Genomic DNA, 20,320 nt, shown 5'->3' on the forward strand with positions numbered 1-20,320 from the left:
CAGCCGAGCTCCCAAAACAGAGGCTGCGGGGTGCCCACCTGCACGGCCACGCGTTAATGGCGCTGCCCGGATGCGGGTGCAGCGCGCTTTGCCTGGAAAGCGCCTGGCCGGGCACTCAGGCCGCGCCCGCAGCGCATTACGGGACCGCGTTGCACTCAGCGTGACTCTGAAAGCCGGAGCGGGGCACTCAGGGCCGGACTCGGATGTGCGAGCAGGGCTCTGGGGTGCCGTTCCCGACTCCCATTTACTCCCGCAGCATCCGGGCCCGGCCGTGCTGCGATGGGAGCTCGGGGCTGGGACGCGGCGCGCATCGCCCTTCCTGGCCCCGCTCCGTCACGGATCCGGCGCTCGGCACCCGCGGGCTTTGCGCAGCGGATCGCAATGGGCGCAGCCCCGAGGATCGGTGCGGCGGTGCCCGGAGGTGCCCAGGTGTGAGTCGGGGGCTGCGGCAAGGCGACGGGGTGCAGAACCGCCAGGTTGTGGAGTGCGTTTGCAGAACAAGTGCCAAAGAATGCGGAGAATGTCACGGGCCGATGCTTCCCGATCGGGGTGGGAGCGGCGGCGGTTTCCAGCGCTGCCCTTATGCCGGGCTGTAGGGATGTGGACTCCCGCAGCTCCCACCCCATCTCCAGCAGCTCTTCTCAGGCACTGCCCGTCCCGACGCGCTCAGCCTCGATTAACTCTGCAGCCTTTTTTTTTTATTATTATTATTATTACTATTATTTTATGACGAGCAAACAGAGGAAGCGCACGATCTTAGCGTTATAATTAATTCATTAGTTTGTTTCTCCCCTCCCTCCCGCGCCTTTACTTCCCTGCGGTGCCGCTGGAAGGGCTGAGACCGGCCAACTCGCGACACCGATGGCCGCAACGCCCGCGGGCGGCGCAAGGCGGGGCCGGGCCGAGGGGGCCGGGCGGTGCCGCGTATAAAAGCAGCGGTGGGGCGGGGGGAAGCGCGTTCCCTCGCAGCGCTCCGGGTCCGGCCCTGCGGGGCGGAACGGCAACGGCCCGGCTCGGCGCGGTATGGCCCGGCCCGCGGCCGCCTGAAGCATGGAGCGGCGGGCGCTGTGCGCGGGGCTCTACTGGCTGCTGCTGCCGCTCGCCCTGCTCGCCGGTGGGTGCACGTGTCGCGCGTTATTTCCTACCGGAGGGGCTCAGGGTTATCCCTCGTTGCGGGTGTTGGGCCAACGGGCTCACGGTGTAGGGGTGATCCCCACTTTTCCTCCCCCTCCCCCCTTGGTGTCGTTCCCACGGGTGAATCGGAACCGGGACGCGGTGATGGGGGTTGGGAGGGGAGCACGCAACTTTTTCTCTGCCGAGAGCCGCAGACGGAGCGGCGCTCGGGGGCTGCGGGTAACGCTGTCACACGCGGCCGCCCCGTCCCGTGGCCGGTCGGTCGGAGCCCCGCTCACCCCCTGGCCGTGCGCTGCGTTGGGGCGGCCGCTCCGCGCACCACCCACAGCGGGGAGCGCTTGGCCCCCAGCCTGGAAAATCCCCGCGTCCCCGCGAGCGGGACAAGAATCGGCCTTTTGAACTTTTTCGTCCGAAAGGAAAACCTTTCCGGCTCCGTGGGGCTCCGTCAACACGCGTGGTTCAACGGGCTCCTTGTGCGGGGACCCCCCCGGGCCGTGCCACCCTCCGGCGGAGCGTTGCCCGTCCCCGCGGTGTTGGGGGAGGAAGTCGGTGCCGGGTGAAAAGCTTCTTTCTGCAGTTTGCTGTGTGCGAGGAGTGACTCAGTGCATCGCGCAGGATGTGAGGAGGTTAATTATAACCCTGCCTGCAAACCGGGCCGGGAAGGTGGTGGCCGGGCTCCGCTTGCACAAGGCCGGGCGCATCCCGTGCGGTTCCTCCCCCCTCCCCCCCGGTGTCGCCTGGCGTTGCGATCTCCGGTGCCGTGGCCGCGTTGCGGGACGGGCTGCAGCTCCGGCGCGGCGTTCCCCTCCCGGTTTGTTGTGGGGCCCGGCTCGGCAGCGCCGTCCCGGGATATGAAATCGAAATAGAGGTGCTGGTGACTCAGCGGGTGCTCGTTGGGCAGCTGGGCTCCCTGCACGGGGGGGAACTGAGGCACGGGGCGGGTGGAAGCCCCGCAGCCTTCCTTCCCCTGCAATTAAGCCTTTCCCCGACGTCCGCAGGATGTATGCAGGCGGCTCTCAGCCAGCCCGGTGCGGGCGGTGGCCGGACCTTGCGGCACGGTGTGGGGCAGCCCCCGCTGGTCGTGGCCCCACAGGGGTGCAGCTCCGTAGGGCCGGATTCCCACCCGCTGTGGGGGTAAACGTGCCTGGCTGTGCCGCGTGCAGCTCCCCCCTTCTCCCCCCCCGACTGCCCATCCCACCCCTCAAGCCCTCGGGCATCGCTTCCCTGAGGATGAGCCTCCCAAAATGAGGGGAGATTCTGAGCCGGAGGGGGGGGTGAGGACGCGCCCCCCTCCCCCCTCCTTCCCAAATCCCCAAGAGCGGAGTTTGGGGGTCCTGGGGAGAGCTGCAGGCGCGGTGCCCGGCGTGGGCTGCGGCCAGCCGCCTCCTGCGGTCAGGTGCTTTTTTTAAACGAGGGGAAATAAGAGGAGGAAAAAAAAAAAAAGAAAAAACAAAACAAAAAAAAACAAAAAAAAGCCCTGCCACCAAATGTCTCCAAGAGCAATAACTCCGTTTCCTCCCAAGGGCGGCCCTGGGGGATGGGCTGCGCAGGGCTGGGGTGGGCGACGCTCCGTCCCTCGGTTCTGCGAGGTGTGTTGGGTTTGTGGGGGTTTGTAGGGGATGTCGGGGCGCGGTGGGGTTTCACCCCCGGCCTGCAGCTGCGGGGATGCCCTGAGCATCTGGGATTCCCCCTGGGGCTGCTGGGGACGGAGGTGTCGGTCCAGCAGCGCGGACGTCCCGGTGCCGAGCTTTAGGGCGCTGAGTCGGCTCCGATCCCTGTGTGGTCGCCCCGTCCCTTTGCGGCCCCGCTACTTCGGGGCAGGGTTGGTGCTTGGGGCCGCGCTGCCCGTTTAACCTCCCTGCTCCCGCTTCCTCCTATGCGCAGCGCAGATAAGGACTCGGGGCGGGACGACCGCGCGGTTTGTCCCCAGCGGTCGGCGTCGGTGCTGTGGGGGACATGGAGGTGTCCCCATCCTTGGGCGAAGGGCTGGCATCGAGCACCGCTCCTCCGGCGAGGTTTTCCCCCATCCAACCCTGCTGTGGGGTTTTCCCAGGTTGTGCACCGATCCCGTAGCATCCCCGTGGGGAGCAGGACGGCCCCTGCCCCGCGCTGGCAGCACCAGGATGTATTTTCCACACAAACAGGATATGGCGGGGCTGCTGCTGCTTCTTCCCGGAAAGCAGAGATGGGGCTGGGAGTGGAGATATGCCCATGGCTGCTTCTCACCGGGTTCTCGCTGCTGCTGGGGGGCTGCTGGGGTCGTTCCTTATCCTGCAGAGAGCAAGGAGCAGCGCTGATACCAACCAGTGAGGCTGCGTGCAGCCAGCACTGCCGCTGGGGTGCTGGGCGGGGGGTCGGGGTCCCAGCACCACTGGAGTCTGGGAGCCACCTCCACCCTATGGCTGGGTATGGCTCCATCCTATCTGACCCCGCTGCTGTCGTGCTTTCCGTGCTGCAAACGAGGCGCTGCTGCAGCCCTCTGCGTGGCACCCACCCTGCCAGGGGATCCTGGGATGGATCCGAGGCAGGGGAAGGCTGCAGGCCGGCAACAGGGAGCGGCAGCGCGTCTTGCCCAGCTCCCTGCGCTGCGGTTTGTCCTCTCGGCACACGAGCGCAGCGCTCCGTTCAAGTGCTACCGACCGCTGGGACGCACGGCCGGGCGGATCCAGCAGGGAGGCACCCAGCGAAGAGCAGCCCTTACCTCACAGCAGCAAAACCTCGTGGGCGGTGGGTGCTGCTGGCACGCAGAGGGGGCGGTGGGTGCCACCCCCCCACCCAAACACCCACCCGAGCGGCTCGGAGCAGCGGAGGCAGCGCGGTGGGGAGGTGCCGTCCCGGTGCCGCGGGGCAGCTCGCCTTTGGCACGCTCTGCACTCCCGGCTCTGCCAAACTGGTTTTTCCCCCCTCTCTCCTTGCTGCGCTTTCCCCGCTGTCAGCACGGAGGGGAACCGGTTTGCGGTGCCGGTTCAGGACGGCGGTGGGAGCCCCGTCCCGTGCCGCTGGGAGGGTTTGGGGGCTGCGGTGCCCCCCGGTGTCGGCCACACCGACGAGGCGGAATGCCGCTTCTATGGCACGTCCCTCTTTCCCATCCCTCGTAGTGCTGCGGGTGACCCCAAACCCGTCGTGCCCCAGGAGCGATGTCCCCAGCCCTTGGTAGCAGGAAGCAGCTGAGCCACGCCGTCGCAAGTTGTCCCTGTTCATACCCAGTGCTGCTACCCCCCTTCACAGCCCTCTGCCCCAGTGATGCTCTGGGCACCAATCCCCCTTCTTGTCACCATTGGGGTGACCCCCACCTCCCCAGGGACCCGCAGGGTCTGTCTGCAACACGAGGGTGGCTCCGGCTGCCCCTTTCCGGGCTCCGCTCCCCGCCGGGCCGGCTGCTCACGGCTGGCGGCGGGGAGAGGAATAGTTGTTCCATGAGATCATGGCTTTGCCGAAATGCAGCGAGCAACGCTCGGCGTGCGGGGAGATGACGCGGGATGGGGTCACCGCTGGGAGGCGGCGGTGTCCCCGACGAGAGCGGCGATGTGAGCGGCACCCAGCCCCGCTCGGGGGCTCCCCGGATACGGGGCAGGCGGGGACACCTCGGTTTAACCCCCCGCTGGGGTCCGTGGGGAAGCTCACGTGCTACTGCAGGACGCTCCGTCCCATTAGAGCCTCGTAAACACAGGAAGGGCCGCGCCGGGCTCGCAGCACGTCCCCTGGCGACCGGCCCACCCCAGCGCCCTGCCTGGCAGGGGGGGGGTCGGGTCATTCTGGTCTGGAAGGGTGCAGACCTTCTTTGGGGCCGTCCTGGGGTCTGCACCGTTTTGGAGCGAGCCAGTCGGGGTGCTCTTAGCGAGCATCCCGGTGATGGGGTCCCTATGGGGTGCGGATAACAGAATGCAGCCCCGGTGCCTCCAACCCTGCCCACCCTGTGCCCCCAGCCTGCCTGTTCCGTTTCAACGTCCTCTCCCTGGTGTACCTGCTGTACCTCCTGCTGCTGCCGTGGTTCCCGGGACCGGCTGACATCTCAGGTGAGGGCATTGCATCTCAGGCTCGGGGACCATCAGTGGGGTTTGGGACTATTTTTAGGGGATGCACGCTGTCCCTCCTGCAGGTACCTGCTCCTCCTTTGTGGTTTCCCCAGGGTTGGGCGGCTCCACGTGGCAGCCTCGTTTGGTTAATTATAGTCTGGTGCAACTATTAATAGTCCTCCTGCTGCGAGGTGGCCAATTTCGAGCCTCGGCCCTATTAACCAGAAACCTCAGAGCCGCTCCTGGTGCGTGGCTCTGTGCCCAGGCTGGTGCCCGGGATGTGCCCCCTGCAGCCAGGGGAGTGAAGGGCTGGGGGCACGGCTGCAGGTGGGGGGAGTTCTGGGATGGGACGGGGTTGGGAGGCAGTGGTGTGCTGATCCCATTGCTGAGTGCTGGCTGCGGGTGAATGGAGAAGAGAGTGTGGTCCTGGGGTCCCACACCACCCCGTGCCTCGGTTTCCCCAATGGTGGGGCAGAAAGGGTTCTCCTGGAGGGGGCTGAGGGACGTGGGGGTCTGGCAGCACTGGTATGGCACCAGTGGACCCTTCCCAGGAGTTCAGAATGGGGATGCTGGCACCCCCGGGGGCTGCTCGGGGCGATGGGTGCCCATCTCTTGCAGGTCACGCCGGCCGCTTCCTCAAAGCTCTGTTGGGGACCAGCCTCCTCTTCCTCCTCGCCCACTTCGTTTTCCAGATATGTCTGTACACGCTGCCTGCCCTGGATCAGCTGCTGGGGCCCAGCTGTGAGTACCCCGATGCCAGGTGCCCCAGAGCCCCCGAGCTGGTGGCATTTGGCCTTCAGACCCCACCTACCACGTGCTATGGAGCTGCTGTGGAGTCGGTGCCACCCTAACACCTCTATGCTTCTCCACAGGCAGCAGCTGGGAAGTCCTCGCCCGGCACATTGGGGTCACCAGGTGCGGCTCCCTTAACGTTGGTTGTGGTCACTGGTGGTGGAGGACCCCCCACAACCCTGCTCTTTCTCCCCCTCCAGGCTGGACTTGGGTGACCTCCCCAACTCGGTGCGCCTGGTGGCCCCCGACGTCGGCATCCTGCTGGTCTCATCCCTCTGCCTGTGTCTGTGCCACCGCCTCGTCCCCAAGGGCAGCACTGCCACCCGCAGACCGGAGTCCCGGCAGCTCTCTGAGCAGGTGAGGTGCCACCGGTGCCACCAGCAGTGCTCCTCCTGCAGGGCCCCCATCTGTCCCTGCTTGTCCCCACGGGGACACCCAGGTGTCTGTGGACCTGGGCTGGGATCCGGGTTGGGGCTGCGCAATGGGGAGCGTTTTTTGGGCGGTCAGCGATGGATTGGGTCCCCCCTGTGCCTCCCTTCCCCGGAGTGACTCAGCTGCAGAGGAGTGCCCGTGTTTGCTCCTGCGTTTCCATAGGGATCCCACAAACAGCCCAGCCCCATAGAGCTGCTCGATGTGGGACGGCAGAGCACAGGCTGCCCACGGGTGGGGATGGAGCCAGCTGGGAGCCGTGCCATGCAGTGCCATGCAGTGCCATGCAGTGCCATACTGTGCCGTGCCAACAAGCTGTGAGGGTGGCACCAGCATCACCCATGCAGATCCGTGCTGATGGCACCTCCGTGTCCCAGCCCCATTTCGGGTGCATCCTGCAGCCCCATGCAGGCCGTGCTGTAACCGGAGCGCTGGCAGCGTGGATGCCTTTGCAGTGAGCGCGGGAGGCAGCCTGGAAAAAAGCTCAATGCTGGGAACCTGGCTGCTGCTGCCAAGAAAAACAGCCGTGTTTCAGAGGCGCTTTCCAAGCGGCTGCGAGATAAACACGGCCAGGTGCAGAGCCAGGCCACGTGCAGCAGGGAAACCGAGGCACGGCCAGCAGCGGGGACTGGGGGAGCCCGTGGGGGGATGCCTTGGGGGGTTTGGGGCTCACTGCTGTGCTTCCTGCCTGCTGCAGGGGGAAGAGCAGGACGTGGAGCGGCGCGGTGGCACGGCAGGCGGGGACGCACCGCTCAGCGCCAGGCTGCGGGTGACGGCGCACTGGGTGCTGTGGGCGGCCGGGAAAGGGTTGGCCATCGTGCTGCTGGCTTTGGCCGGTGGGTCTGGGACCGGGGAGGGGGTATGCGGCGAATGTGGGGGATCTCTGGATGGGGGGTGTGGGTGACTGACCGCCCTCGGGGCGCTGCTCTGCAGGGATCACCCTGCCCTCCGCCTCCTCCAGCGTCTACTACCTGCTGTTCGTGGGGCTGTGCACCTGGTGGGCATGCCACCTCCCCTCCAGCCGCGCTGCCTTCGATGCCCTCTGTGTCCTCATCGGCCTCTACGCTGCTGCTCATCTCCTGTGCCTCTATGCCTACCAAGCACCCTTTGTGCAGGGGGTCTTCCCGCCCCCCACCATCTGGGCACGGTAAGCGGTGCCGTGGGTGCCCCTCTCCACGTGTACCCCCACCACGGGTCCCCATGTCCCCAGGGATGGCTTGCAGCTGGCACGGCTCCTGCTTGGCTCCCATCCTGCTCACAGCCTGGTACTGCAGGGATGGGGACATCGCCAGTCCCAGGGAGTTAATGCCATTCATGCCCCCCTCCTCCCCCGCAGGGTGTTTGGCTTCAAGGACATCATCCTGTACAGCAACTGCTCCCGACCCAATGCCCTGCAGCTCAACACCGAACACCCCTGGCCCGTCTACGCCAATCCTGGCATCCTGCTGCTGCTCTACTACACCGTGGCCACGCTGCTGAAGCTGCGCCGCCTGGACGCCAGGGTGAGGGGCTGCGGGGATGCGTGCACCTCAGTGGCCCAGGGTGCGTGGTGGGGGGGGTGCTGTGCTCGGGGTTGGGACCCCCCCCCCCCCCGGGGTTGCAGCTGGCTCCTTGCTCTTGCAGAGAGCAGCATTGCCAGCACAGCCCCCAGCGCGGGATCTGGTGGAGCTAGAGAGCTGGCCCAAGGACAGCGATGGTGTGGCTGAAGACACCAAGGTGAGTCGGGGGAGCCGCACTGCGGTGTTCTGGGGGTGCCAGTGGGTGCTCAGCACTCTCTGCCCCTTCCCTCCTCCAGCCCATGCTGTCCTCCAGCACTGGGAAGCGGAGAACAGAGAACTGCACTGTCCACGTCCTGGGTGATGCCACGCCACTGGGTAAGCCCAGCCCGAGTGCTGCCCCATCCCTGCCCTGCAGTGGGGCAGAGGCTCACAGCTACTGCTTCGCTGGCCAGGCAGGGACCGTCCGGGAGAGCGGCTGCCCTTGCAGACACTGTGGCACGTCGTCATGAACCAGAGCTACGTCTGTGCCCTCATTGCCATGATGGTAAGGCACTCCATCGTGGCCTCCAGGAATTTTTCTCCAAGTCGTGAGCCTGAAAAAGGGGAGAAGCTGAGTTTTTTTTCTGTCCCACAGGTGTGGAGCATCACCTACCACAGCTGGCTGACCTTCGTGCTGCTGCTCTGGTCCTGCCTCATCTGGATCGTGCGCAGCCGGCACCACTTTGCCATGCTCTGCTCACCCTTCCTGCTGCTTTATGGCATTGCTCTCTGCAGCCTGCAGTATGTCTGGGGCATGGACCTGGGCCCCGAGCTGCCCACCCGTGTCGGCCTCATGAGCCTGGAGCAGCTGGGGCTCGTGCGCCCCAAGTACCCCTGCCTGGACCTGGGGGCCAAGGTACCTCCTGCACCATCCCCATCCCCGTCCCTGCGGTGCCCACCAGCTCTGCTCACCACCTGTCCCTGCAGCTCCTGCTCACCCTCACCTTCTGGCTGCTGGTGCGGCAGTTCGTTAAGGAGAAGCTGCTAACGAGGACGAGCCCGGCCACCCCGCTGCTGGAGGTGACCATTTCGGATACAGGTGAGGTCCTTTGGTGACTCTGGGTCTGCCCCCATGCGACCCACGGTACCAGCAGTGCCATGCCTTGCAGAACCTGGCCGACAGCGGGATGTGCTGAAGGCACTGGGGGCTCTGGTGCGGGATTTCTATGCCAAGTATTGGATCTGTGTGTGCGCCGGGATGTTCATCGTGGTCAGCTTCGCCGGGCGCCTCGTGGTCTACAAGATTGTCTACATGTTCCTCTTCCTCCTCTGCCTCACCCTCTTCCAGGTACAGGGGATGGAGGTGCTGGCCCCAAACGGCGTGTGCACCCAGTGGCAGCACACTGATGTCCCCATCCCTGCAGGTGTACTACAGCCTATGGCGCAAAGTGCTGAAGGGCTTCTGGTGGCTGGTGGTGGCTTACACCATGCTGGTGCTCATCGCCGTCTACACCTTCCAGTTTGAGGACTTCCCCATGTACTGGAGGAATCTGACGGGTCTCACCAACGAGCAGTGAGTGTCCCCATGCCATCATGGTGTCCCCATGCCATCATGGTGTCCCCAGTGGTGCGGTGGCACCAGGGCATGGCTGGGAGATGTGTTGCACACCAAGAAACTGAGGGCACAGAAGGTTTGCCTTGCTCAGGACATCCATGCATGGCAAAGGGGATGGAGGTGGCCCCATGCTGACCACAACATCCCCTCCCTTCCAGGTTGGGTGACCTGGGTCTGGAGCAGTTCAGCGTCTCCGAGCTCTTCTCCAGCACCCTCATCCCAGGCTTCTTTCTGCTGGCCTGCATCCTTCAGCTTCACTACTTCCATCGCCCCTTCATGCACATCACTGATCTGGAGCACATCCCTGCTGCTGGGCTGCAGCCCTGCCACATCCCCCGGCCCGAGGAGCTGCACGGCAGCCGGCTGCTGCGCGATGCAGTCGTTGCTGAGAGTGCCAGGACTGAAGGGGGAGAGTCTGACACTGCCTCGCAGGGTACTGCCAGGGGTGGGCTGTCCTTGGGGTTGGGGATGGGATGGGACGTTCTCCAAGCTGAGGAATCGATAAGGGATGGGTTTGGGGTGTCCTTTGTGCCTTGGAGAGTGCAGGGATGGATTGGGTTGTCTCCTGAGCTGTGGAGGAGCCAGGAGGATGTAGGATGGGTTGGGGTGTTCTCTGAAGTCTGGAGGGTACGGGGATGGATTGGAGTGTTCTCCAAAACCGAGACGGGGACACTTGGATATGGGGATGAGTTGGGATGTCCTCTGATATTTGGAGGATACAGGAATGGATGGGAGCGTCCTCCAAGCCAAGAAGAGGCCAGGAGAATACAGGGCTGAGTCAGAGTGTTCTCCAAACCTGGGAGAGGAGGATACAGGGATGGACTTGGGGTGTCCTTCAGGCCAAGAAAGGGATGGAAGATTACAGAGATGTGTTGGGATGTCCTGATCCTGGGAGAGTACAGGGGTGGATTAAAGCATTCCCCAAGCCTGGAAGGGAGGGGGCAGGGTTGGGGTATCCTCCAAACCCGTGATGGTCTGTGTCCTCACAGCACCCAGCAAGTGGGGGCTGGTGCTGGAGCGCCTCATCGTGCTGGGCTGGACCTTCTCGGACACGCTGACCCGCGGGCAGGTCTTCGTGGGGCGCCTGCTGGAACTGCATATCCTCAAGCTGGTGGCCCTTTACACCGTCTGGGTGGCTCTGCAGGAGGTACAGCACAGGGCCTGGGGGTCCCGGGGGTTGTCCCACAGTGCTGACACTGTCATTGCCCCCAGGTATCATTGATGAATTTCTTGCTGGTGCTGCTGTGGGCTTTCGCCATGCCTTACTGCCGCTTCCGCCACATGGCCTCGTGCCTCTCCACCATCTGGACCTGCATCATCATCGTCTGCAAGATGCTCTACCAGCTCAAGATCGTCGACCCCAGCGAGTATTCCAGCAACTGCACCCAGGTGCCGGGGCAGGGATGGGGATGCTGATGGGTTCCAATGGCTGCGGGTGCTGACACCGTGTCCCCTGGCAGCCCCTGCTTAACAGCACCAACCTGAGCCCGGAGGAGATGGGCAACTCCACGCTGTACCGCGGCCTCGTGGACCCCGCCAACTGGTTCGGCATCCGCAAGGGCTTCCCCAACCTGGGCTACATCCAGGTGGGTGGGGGGTGCGGGCAGGAATGGGGTGGTGGGATGCTCTGCACCCTGAGCACAGTGGAGCTGAGCACCCCTCACCCCCCCAGAACCACCTCCTGGTGCTGCTGCTGCTGGTGCTGGAGGCGGTGGTGTATCGGCGCCAGGAGTATTACCGCAAGCAGCACCAGCTGCTGGTCCCCATCACTGAGACCATCTTTGAGGACGTGTCCCGTGAGCAGCTGGACCACGGCTTGGTCAACTGTGTCAAGTACTTCCTCAACTACTTCTACTACAAGTTTGGCTTGGAGGTGGGCAGCGGGGGCTACGGGGCAACGTGGGGTACCTGGTACGTGTGGAGCTGAGCTCCTGAACCGCCCCAATTCCAGATCTGCTTCCTGATGACGGTGAACGTGATCGGGCAGCGGATGAACTTCATGGTGATCCTGCACGGCTGCTGGCTGGTGGTCATCCTGACGCGGCGCCGGCGGGCGGCCATCGCACGCCTCTGGCCCAAGTATTGCCTCTTCCTCGTGGTCTTCCTCCTCTACCAGTACCTGCTGTGTGTCGGCATGCCGCCCGCTCTCTGCATGGGTATGAGGCATGGGGAATGGGCTGGGGGATGTTGGGGGGCCAAGATACAGCGTGCTGCTGTCCCCCCTCCCCAGATTACCCGTGGCGCTGGAGCCGGTCCCTCCCCATGAACTCGGCGCTCATCAAATGGCTCTACCTGCCCGATTTCTTTGTGGCCCCCAAATCCACCAACCTCATCAGTGAGTGCCCCCCGGGATGGGGGGTGGGAGGGCTGGGATCTGCATGGCTACAAGCCCCGAAGGTGGGAGGGGTCGTTCATTGAGGTGGGGCTTGGGGGGTGCCGCATCCATTTGGGATGAGAATAGGAGAAAAACCCCCAGCCCTATAGGGAGGAGGGGGCACGTGAGTGGCCGTACGGCTTTGGGGAGGAGCTTGGTTGAAGCCACGCCCCGTTGAGAGGGAGGGGCTACGAATGGCCACACCCCCGTGGGAACCACTCATTGAATACGACGCCCAGGGCGTGGGAAGCCCCGCCCCCTCCTTGGCCACGCCCGCTTTCGTAGAAAGGGGGCGTGGCTCTCCGAAGCCCCGCCCCCAAGGGGCTGATCCACGTGCCTGCAGATGACTTCGTGCTGCTGCTGTGCGCGGCCCAGCAGTGGAGGGTGTTTGTGGCCGAACGCACCGAGGAGTGGCTGCGGGCTGCGGGTGACAATGCGGACCGGCCGGACCTGGAGCGAGAGCCCCACAATCCCACCCCCAATTTCATCCACTGCCGGTGGGTGCCCACGGCTGGGGGCCACGGAGAGAGGGCTGGGATCTACGGGCAGTGAGATGCGCTGGGATGTGGTCCCCAAGGATTGGGATGGGGTCCCCCAGGGTGGGGTTGCAGCAGCATAGGGCCAGGGAGACCCTCCTGTAGGTTGGGATATGATCTGCCAGCAAGGTGGTACAGCTGGGTCCAGAGTGCCCTGAGGGTGTGGGGGGATGCAGTGATGGTGCGAGAACCCACTGAGCATTGGGATACCCGTGAACTGGGACAAACACTTTGTGCCCCAAAATGAGCACCAGGTCACCGAGGGCACTGGAACCCCTAGATAGGGACCTGCTGGTTAGGTTGTGGAGGCGTAGCACTTTGCTGCACTCCAACTCCAAATGGAGCTGGGTGCAGGTGCTTGGAGGGGATGGGAACCCTGCTCTGAGCACAGCGTTCTGCAGGTCCTACTTGGACATGGCGAAGGTGGTGGTCTTCCGCTACCTCTTCTGGTTTGTCCTGGTGGTGGTCTTCATCACCGGGGCCACCCGCATCAGCCTCTTTGGCCTCGGCTACCTGCTTGCCTGCTTCTACCTCCTGCTCTTCGGCACTGCCATGCTGCGCAAGCCAGCACGGGCACGCCTCGTGCTCTGGGATTGCCTCATCCTCTACAACATCACCGTCATCATCTCCAAAAACATGCTGTCGGTGAGGGCGCCGTTCCCGGGTTTGCTCCTCGGGTCAACCAGGTGGGTGCAGAGGGATCAACCTCGCACTCTTCCCACAGCTCCTCTCCTGCGTCTTCGTGCAGCAGATGCAGAGCAACTTCTGCTGGGTGATCCAACTCTTCAGCCTGGTCTGCACCGTCAAGGGCTACTACGACCGTGAGCACTGGCACAGGGTGGGCTGGGAAAGATAGGGGCATTTTGGGGTGCTGCTTCACCTGCTCCTCCATCCCTCTGTCTGCCAGCCAAGGAGATGGGCAAGGACCAGGACTGCTCGCTGCCAGTGGAGGAGGCTGGCATCATCTGGGACAGCATCTGCTTCTTCTTCCTCCTGCTCCAGCGTCGTGTCTTCCTCAGCTACTACTTCTTGCACGTCATGCTGGACCTCCAAGCTTCTGCCCTGCAGGCTTCCAGGTGGGGCAGGGGGTGTCTGCGGGGTCCCTGAGGGGGCTGGGTGAGGAAATTCACCATCCACTGTCCCCATTGCTGCAGGGGCGTCGCGCTGTTCAGAGCCAGCCTCATGAAGAGCATGCGCTCCCACCGGCAGGCTGAGAAGAAGTCGCTGGCTCAGCTCAAACGGCAGTGAGTGGGTTTTGGGGGGGATGGAAGGGTACTTGGGGCACCTCCCAAACCCCTAGAGCTGTTGGGGCACTCTGAGGTGCAGGAAGGGCCCAGGGGGGTGGTGGGTACCCAGCATGGTGATGGAGTAGTGGGGGCTTGGGGAGCTCTGGAGCATCCGGTGCTGCATCCAACAGGATGGAACGGATCCGTGCCAAGCAGGAGAAGTACCACCAGGAGCGGCTGCCCGGTGGTGAGGGGCAGGATGGGGCCAGGGCAGGTGAGAGCCGGCTGGGGGGTCCCCAGCCCCTCCAACCCCTCTTTTGTCACCGGAACGGTGACTTCAACCCATCACCAACTCTTACTCCCAACATCCCCATCCCTTTGCTGTGCAAGGACCGGTGCGGCCCAGCGGAGCGCACAGCTGTCAAACCCCCCAAACCTTCCCCCGGCGCGTCCCCACACCCTTCCTTGGGGTGGGTGCCCCTATTATGGCCACGCTCAGTCCCTACTGCCGTTCCACAGCGCCCAGCAGCCCGGCGGACCCTGCCCGGCAGAGGGAGCGGTGGTGGCGGCCATGGTTAGACCACGCCGCAGGTATTGCCCCGCAGGGGGCGCGGGCGGCACGCGGTGCCACCGAGGGGAGCGACGGTGACGGTGCTTTTGGCGAGGTGATGCCCCGCATGCCTCCTATCCCCGCTCTTGGCATTAACCAGGGCGTTCTCTGCTTGTGTGCACTAACGGGGCGTGCAGTCGGGGTGCCTGCAGGACTCGGTGCTGGAGGGATACCCCTCTGGGGACATCGAGCTGTTTGGCACTGAGGTCCCCAGTGGGGTCCCTGCGGGCGTCTTTGGCACTGAGCACGGGGGAGATGGCAACGGGGACAGCTTGGGCACCAGCCGTGCCGTGTCACCCTGTGTCACACTGTGCTGTGACACCCTCTGTCACCCTGACAGTGCTGCATTCTGGGGAATACTTCCTCTTTGAGTCAGACAGCGAGGAAGAGGAGGAGGCAGCAGTGCCTGAGGAGCCGCGGCCAGGCAGGCAGAGTGCCTTCCAGGTGAGCCTGGTGGGAGTTGGGTGGTGGCCAGCCGTGCTGCTGGGTGCTGACAGCCCCCTCCCCAATGCAGCTCGCCTACCAGGCCTGGATGACCAACACCAGGACAGCGCTGAGGCAGCAGGAGCGTGAGCAGCAGGAGCCGCTGGGCGATGAGCTCACTGCAGGTGGGGTTGGCTCATCCCAAAGTGGGGCTACCAGACCCCCAATGGGGCTACTGAACCATAAAACGGGGCTGGGGGTGCCTGGTGGGGGGGACGAAGCGATCCTGTCCCAGCTGGGACATCATCTCCATGGGGTTACCAGTATGTGTGTGTATTCTCTGATAGCAAGATCTAGGGCTGGGCACAAGCTGTGCCCATCCTTGAATTTTTAAGAGGGGAGGAGTCTGGGTGGTGGGCAGAAAAGCCACAAAGGGGGTTTGGAAGTGATATCTTGTCCCATCATGGGGAGGGCATGATTTTGCAGGGGACAGCAGAGCGAGGGAGGAGGCATCAGCGGCGCCCGAAGAGGCTGAAGGCCAGGAGGAGGAAGAGGAGGAGGAAGAAGGATCTGGTAGGTGGGCGGCAGGACCCCAGCAGCAGGAGGTGCCCTGGGTGGGTGCAGAGCCACGAGCCCCTCTCTCCTCGCCCAGCAGAGCGGGGCAACGTGCTGCAGCGGGCGCTGAACACCCTGCGCTTCCTGTGGGTGCTGTGCCAGGCCATGGTGGACGGCCTCACCCAGTGGCTGGATGCCTGCACGCAGGAGCACACCGACATGTCCACCGTGCTGCAGCTCGAGAGATACGTCCTGACGCAGCGCCTGGCCAAGGTGACACACGGGGAAGGGGGATGGTGGCGTTTGGCACCGCAGCACTGTGACGGTGCTGACCCTATGCGTGCTGTAGGGTGAAGATGTGCACCGCGGGGTGCTGGATGAGCTCTACCTGCTGCCACCCGAGGAGCCCCAAGAGGAGCCTCAGAATGGCATCGCTTCCAGGCAGGTGCATAGATACACCCCTGGGTGCCCACCCACCCGCAGTGGGGACCGCTGAGGAAGGTGCTCACCTGTCCCTGCGCTGTTCACAGTGGGCGCAATGGAGCTGAGTGTGAGCAAAGGGCTGAGCCCCCTGCAGCACAGTGCCCTCTGCAGAGAGGCAGCCAGGAGCAGGTGGCAAACTGGGGGTCACGGGAGGACGTGGCAGGATCTCGGGAGCTCCTGGCCCTGCCGCAGAACAGGAGCCGGACAGCCAGCGAGCTGCTGGTGAGCAGGTATGGTGTGGGGATGGGGGGTGATGGGGATGGAGATAGGGGATGAAGGCATTGGGGACAGTGGTGATGACAGGGATGGGATGGAGATGATGTGGACAATGGGGTGATGGGGATGGAGATAGGGGATGAAGGCATTGGGGACGGTGGTGATGACAGGGATGGGATGGAGACGATGTGGACAATGGCGGTGACGGGGATTGCAGTGGGACCGGGGTGCAGGCTCAGCTCCCATGCCCCACAGGAGGCTGTACTTTGCCGAGCTGGAGGAGTCAGAGAAGTTCTACCAGTCCCACAACCGCTTTCTGAAGCTGCTGCTGGCCATCTACCACTGCGTGGCCGCCCACTCCGAGCTGCTCTGCTACTTCATCATCATCCTCAACAACATGGTGACCGCCTCCGTCATCTCCCTCTTCCTGCCCATCCTTGTCTTCCTCTGGGCCATGCTCTCCATCCCCCGGCCCAGCAAGCGCTTCTGGATGACTGCCATCGTCTTCACTGAGGTGGGCAAGAGGTGGCTGCGCAGGGGACAAAGACACGATGACGCCCAGCTCTGGCTGCCACCTCCTGACACCCATATCCCTGCAGGTGATGGTGGTGGTGAAATACCTCTTCCAGTTTGGTTTCTTCCCTTGGAACGGCTACGCCATGCTGGTGCGTAATGAAGGCAAGCCCTTCTTCCCACCCCGCATCCTGGGGCTGGAGAAGACCGACCGCTACATCAAATACGACCTCATCCAGCTCCTGGCACTCTTCTTCCACCGCTCGCTGCTGCTGGTGAGCCCTGCGGGTGCTTTGTGGGTGAGGGCTGGTGGTGGCCTGAGCCCCACTGTATCCCATTGTACGCCCATGACCCTTGTCCTTCCCAGTGCTATGGGCTGTGGGACCACGAGGAGGATCCCTTTGCCAAGAAGAAGGCAGAGGCGGAGCAGGCAGAGGAGGAGGAGGAGCGGCAGGAGGAAGCAGTGTCCCCAGCGGTGCCAGCAGAGTCAGGAGCTCTGGGTGCAGCTGTGGGGTCAGAGTCGGAGGGCAATGCCCAGGGGCAGAAGGAGGGGAGTGGGGATGGAGCAACACATCTCCGCTTCAGGAGGAAGAGGCAGTGGGGCAAGGAGCCAGCAGCAGTGGTGGAGGAAGGTGAGTACCTGGAGTTGGGCAAGATGTGGTCTGGCAGGGAGCCTGACAGTCACCCATGCTGCTTATCACTCACAGAGGATGGGGAGGAGGAGGAGGGAGAGGAAGAGGAAGAAGAGGAAGAGGAGGAGACAAAACAGAGCCACTCTCAGAAGAAGCTGAAGGCGTTTGGTCTCCGGGTCAAGCTCTTCTTCCTCACCATGTGAGTGCCCCACGGTGTGGGTTAGGGTGGGAACTACAGCTTGCAGCCCACTGGTCACCTGTCACCCATCCCTGTCTCCTCCAGGGCACAGAACGTGTACCAGCCCGTGCGTGGGTTCTTCCATGATATCCTGCACAGCCAGTACCGGGCAGCCACCGACGTCTATGCCTTCATGTTCCTGGCTGATGTGGTTGACTTCATCATCATAATCTTCGGTTTCTGGGCCTTTGGGGTGAGCAGAAAGCTCTGCAGGGTGCCAGACGGTGGGATCCCAATGTGAGGTCAGGCGGGGCTGAGTCCTCACCTCTTTGGTGTCCCCAGAAACACTCGGCAGCCGCCGACATCACCTCCTCTCTGTCGGATGACCAAGTCCCAGAGGCCTTCCTGGTCATGCTGCTCATCCAGTTCACCACCATGGTGATCGACCGCGCGCTCTACCTCCGTAAGACTGTACTGGGCAAGCTCATCTTCCAGGTCATCCTGGTTTTCAGCATCCATCTCTGGATGTTCTTCATCCTGCCAGCCGTCACTGAAAGGTACCGGTCCCCACTGACCAACCCCTAAGGTCCTTGGGTAGCCTATGGGGGTGATTCCTTTATGTGGCCTTTATGATGGGGGCTCAGGCAGCCAGAGCAGTGACACATCCCTCCTGCAGGTTGTTCAGCCTCAACACAGTGGCCCAGCTGTGGTACTTTGTCAAGTGCATCTACTTCTCGCTGTCAGCCTACCAGATCCGCTGCGGCTACCCCACCCGCATCCTGGGCAACTTCCTCACCAAGAAATACAACCATCTCAACCTCTTCCTCTTCCAGGGGTACGGGGCAGCGGGTGGCGCGGGGACAGGTTGCCCCATTTGGGTGGATGGAGCTGTACCAGCCCCATCTCCCCGTGCCTCCCAGGTTCCGCCTCGTGCCCTTCCTGGTGGAGCTGCGTGCCGTCATGGACTGGGTCTGGACCGACACCACGCTGTCACTGTCCAACTGGATGTGTGTGGAAGACATCTACGCCAACATCTTCATCATCAAGTGCAGCCGTGAGACAGAGAAGGTACGGCCCCATTGAGTCCGCTGCCGTTGGGGTGGCCCCAGATGGGTTCTACCAGGCAGCCCGTGCCGTCTGTCTGCAGAAATACCCACAGCCCAAAGGGCAGAAGAAGAAGAAGATCGTCAAGTACGGCATGGGCGGCCTCATCATCCTCTTCCTGGTGGCCATCATCTGGTTCCCACTGCTCTTCATGTCGCTGGTGCGCTCGGTGGTGGGCGTCGTCAACCACCCCATCGACGTCACCGTCACCCTCAAGCTGGGGGGGTATGAGGTGAGGATGGGGGGCAAGCTCTGCGTTGGGCACCGGGATCCCGCACTGACCGCACCGCATCCCCGCAGCCGCTGTTCACCATGAGTGCCCAGCAGCAGTCCATCCAACCCTTCACACCGCAGGACTACGAAGCGCTGACCAAGGAATTCGAGAGGCAGCCGGTAGCCCCAAAGCCCCGCAGAGCCCTTCCTTTGTCCCCAGTGGGCGCCCCGAGGGGCACGTGGCTCAGCACCCCATTCCATCCCCAGGTGGCCATGCAGTTCATCACGCTGTACGGCTATGAGGACATCGTCACGGCGCGCATTGAGGGCAGCTCAGGCTCACTGTGGAGCATCAGCCCTCCCAGCCGCGAGCAGATGCGGCGAGAGCTGCAGAATGGTTCCTCTGACATCACCCTGCGCCTCACCTGGACCTTCCAGAGGTAACAGCGGGGCTACTGGGGAAGGGGGCAGCCCTATCTGTGCCCTCCCAGCAAACCTCTGTGCCTGCAGGGACCTGGGGAAGGGCGGCACGGTGGAGCACACCTTCGACAAGCACACCACTGACCTGCAGCCCGGAGCACCGGAGCGCATGGAGCTGGCCCAGCTGCTGCAAGGCACTCGTGATGCTCCAGTGTGAGTGTCCCTGGGGAGAGGGGGTCAGGGAAAGGGGATGCCCCCGGGGATGGCGCTTCACTCTGCTTTGTTGCAGGCAAGTGCCCAAACTCTTCCCCAAATATATCCGGGCGCCCAACGGCCCCGAAGCCAACCCAGTCAAGCAGCTGCTGCCAGGTGGGTCCCGTTGTCTGTTGTACACACGATGGGGGACTTGGCCAGCGTGCCATGCCCTGACCCCCCCCCCCTTGTTCGCCCCACAGATGGAGAGGACAGCTACCTGGATGTCGAGGTGCAGCTGAAACGGGAGCGCTCAGGCTCAGGGCAGGGCAGTGACAGCTTCCTGGAGTGGTGGGTGGTGAGGTTGAAGGATGCTCCAGCACGCGACGGCAACATCCTGCCCATGGTCATCTTCAACGACAAAGTCAGCCCCCCCAGCCTGGGCTTTTTGGCCGGCTATGGGTGCGTAGGGGGGCAAGGGAGGGAGCTGGGGGTGGCGAGGGGGGAACGAAGGTGGTTTCATCCCACCCCCATTGCAGGATCATGGGGCTGTACGTCTCCATCGTGCTGGTGATTGGGAAGTTTGTGCGAGGCTTCTTCAGCGAGATCTCACACTCCATCATGTTTGAGGAGCTGCCCTGCGTGGACCGCATCCTGAAGCTGTGCCAGGACATCTTCCTGGTGCGGGAGACGGGAGAGCTGGAGCTGGAGGAGGAGCTCTACGCCAAGCTCATCTTCCTCTACCGCTCACCCGAGACCATGATCAAGTGGACGAGGGAGAAGGAGTAAGGGGAAGGGACTGCAGCCCCTCGCAAAGGGACGCCACCGCCAATGCCTTAAGCAGCCCTGCAGGGTCGCATCCTGCTGGGGGGCACGGGACGGTGCTTTTAGAAGGAGGATCTCATCCTCACCTTGCTTTGAAGCCGTCCAACCGGCAGAGACCATGTTGTGCCTTCTCTGGGGGGCTGGCCAGCTGTGGGGGGTGTCAGGAGTTGACGCCGCATCCCCCTGGCTGCTGGGGTTGGGCACGAGCCAGCATCCCCCTGCACCCCCCAGCCCCGCTCCACAACCAGGTTGAACTCTAAAGCAATACCCCCATAGCCCCAAAAAGGGGGGGTGCACGGTGCTGTGGCCCCCCACTGGGGTGGCTGGCATCCCCAGCCGGACTGTAGACACTTTTT

At 63.6% G+C, this 20,320-nt stretch overlaps 1 protein-coding gene across 1 annotated transcript; it reads left to right on the forward strand.

Moving 5' to 3' along the window:
• Positions 1 to 1,050: 1,050 nt before the first annotated feature.
• On the forward strand, positions 1,051 to 19,928 carry PIEZO1 (piezo type mechanosensitive ion channel component 1 (Er blood group); the record flags this gene model as incomplete). The annotated part of the gene is made up of 50 exons (XM_079541503.1): positions 1,051 to 1,114; positions 5,061 to 5,150; positions 5,769 to 5,895; positions 6,027 to 6,065; positions 6,143 to 6,299; positions 7,069 to 7,207; positions 7,305 to 7,518; positions 7,708 to 7,873; positions 7,995 to 8,087; positions 8,167 to 8,245; positions 8,323 to 8,414; positions 8,505 to 8,765; positions 8,837 to 8,948; positions 9,019 to 9,197; positions 9,274 to 9,422; positions 9,623 to 9,897; positions 10,454 to 10,611; positions 10,677 to 10,853; positions 10,925 to 11,050; positions 11,137 to 11,337; positions 11,416 to 11,620; positions 11,695 to 11,799; positions 12,182 to 12,335; positions 12,776 to 13,019; positions 13,099 to 13,195; positions 13,282 to 13,450; positions 13,529 to 13,618; positions 13,792 to 13,874; positions 14,120 to 14,191; positions 14,551 to 14,654; positions 14,725 to 14,818; positions 15,120 to 15,206; positions 15,286 to 15,461; positions 15,538 to 15,629; positions 15,719 to 15,901; positions 16,143 to 16,401; positions 16,487 to 16,675; positions 16,768 to 17,032; positions 17,108 to 17,231; positions 17,316 to 17,463; positions 17,553 to 17,767; positions 17,887 to 18,045; positions 18,131 to 18,278; positions 18,358 to 18,546; positions 18,615 to 18,707; positions 18,795 to 18,967; positions 19,038 to 19,160; positions 19,237 to 19,316; positions 19,403 to 19,601; positions 19,679 to 19,928. The coding sequence occupies 50 exons, from the start codon at positions 1,051 to 1,053 to the stop codon at positions 19,926 to 19,928; spliced, it is 7,467 nt and encodes a 2,488-aa protein (XP_079397629.1).
• Positions 19,929 to 20,320: the final 392 nt, after the last annotated feature.

This window comes from Tetrao urogallus (genome assembly GCF_951394365.1).
Source record: "Tetrao urogallus genome assembly, chromosome: 12".
NCBI lineage: Eukaryota > Metazoa > Chordata > Aves > Galliformes > Phasianidae > Tetrao > Tetrao urogallus.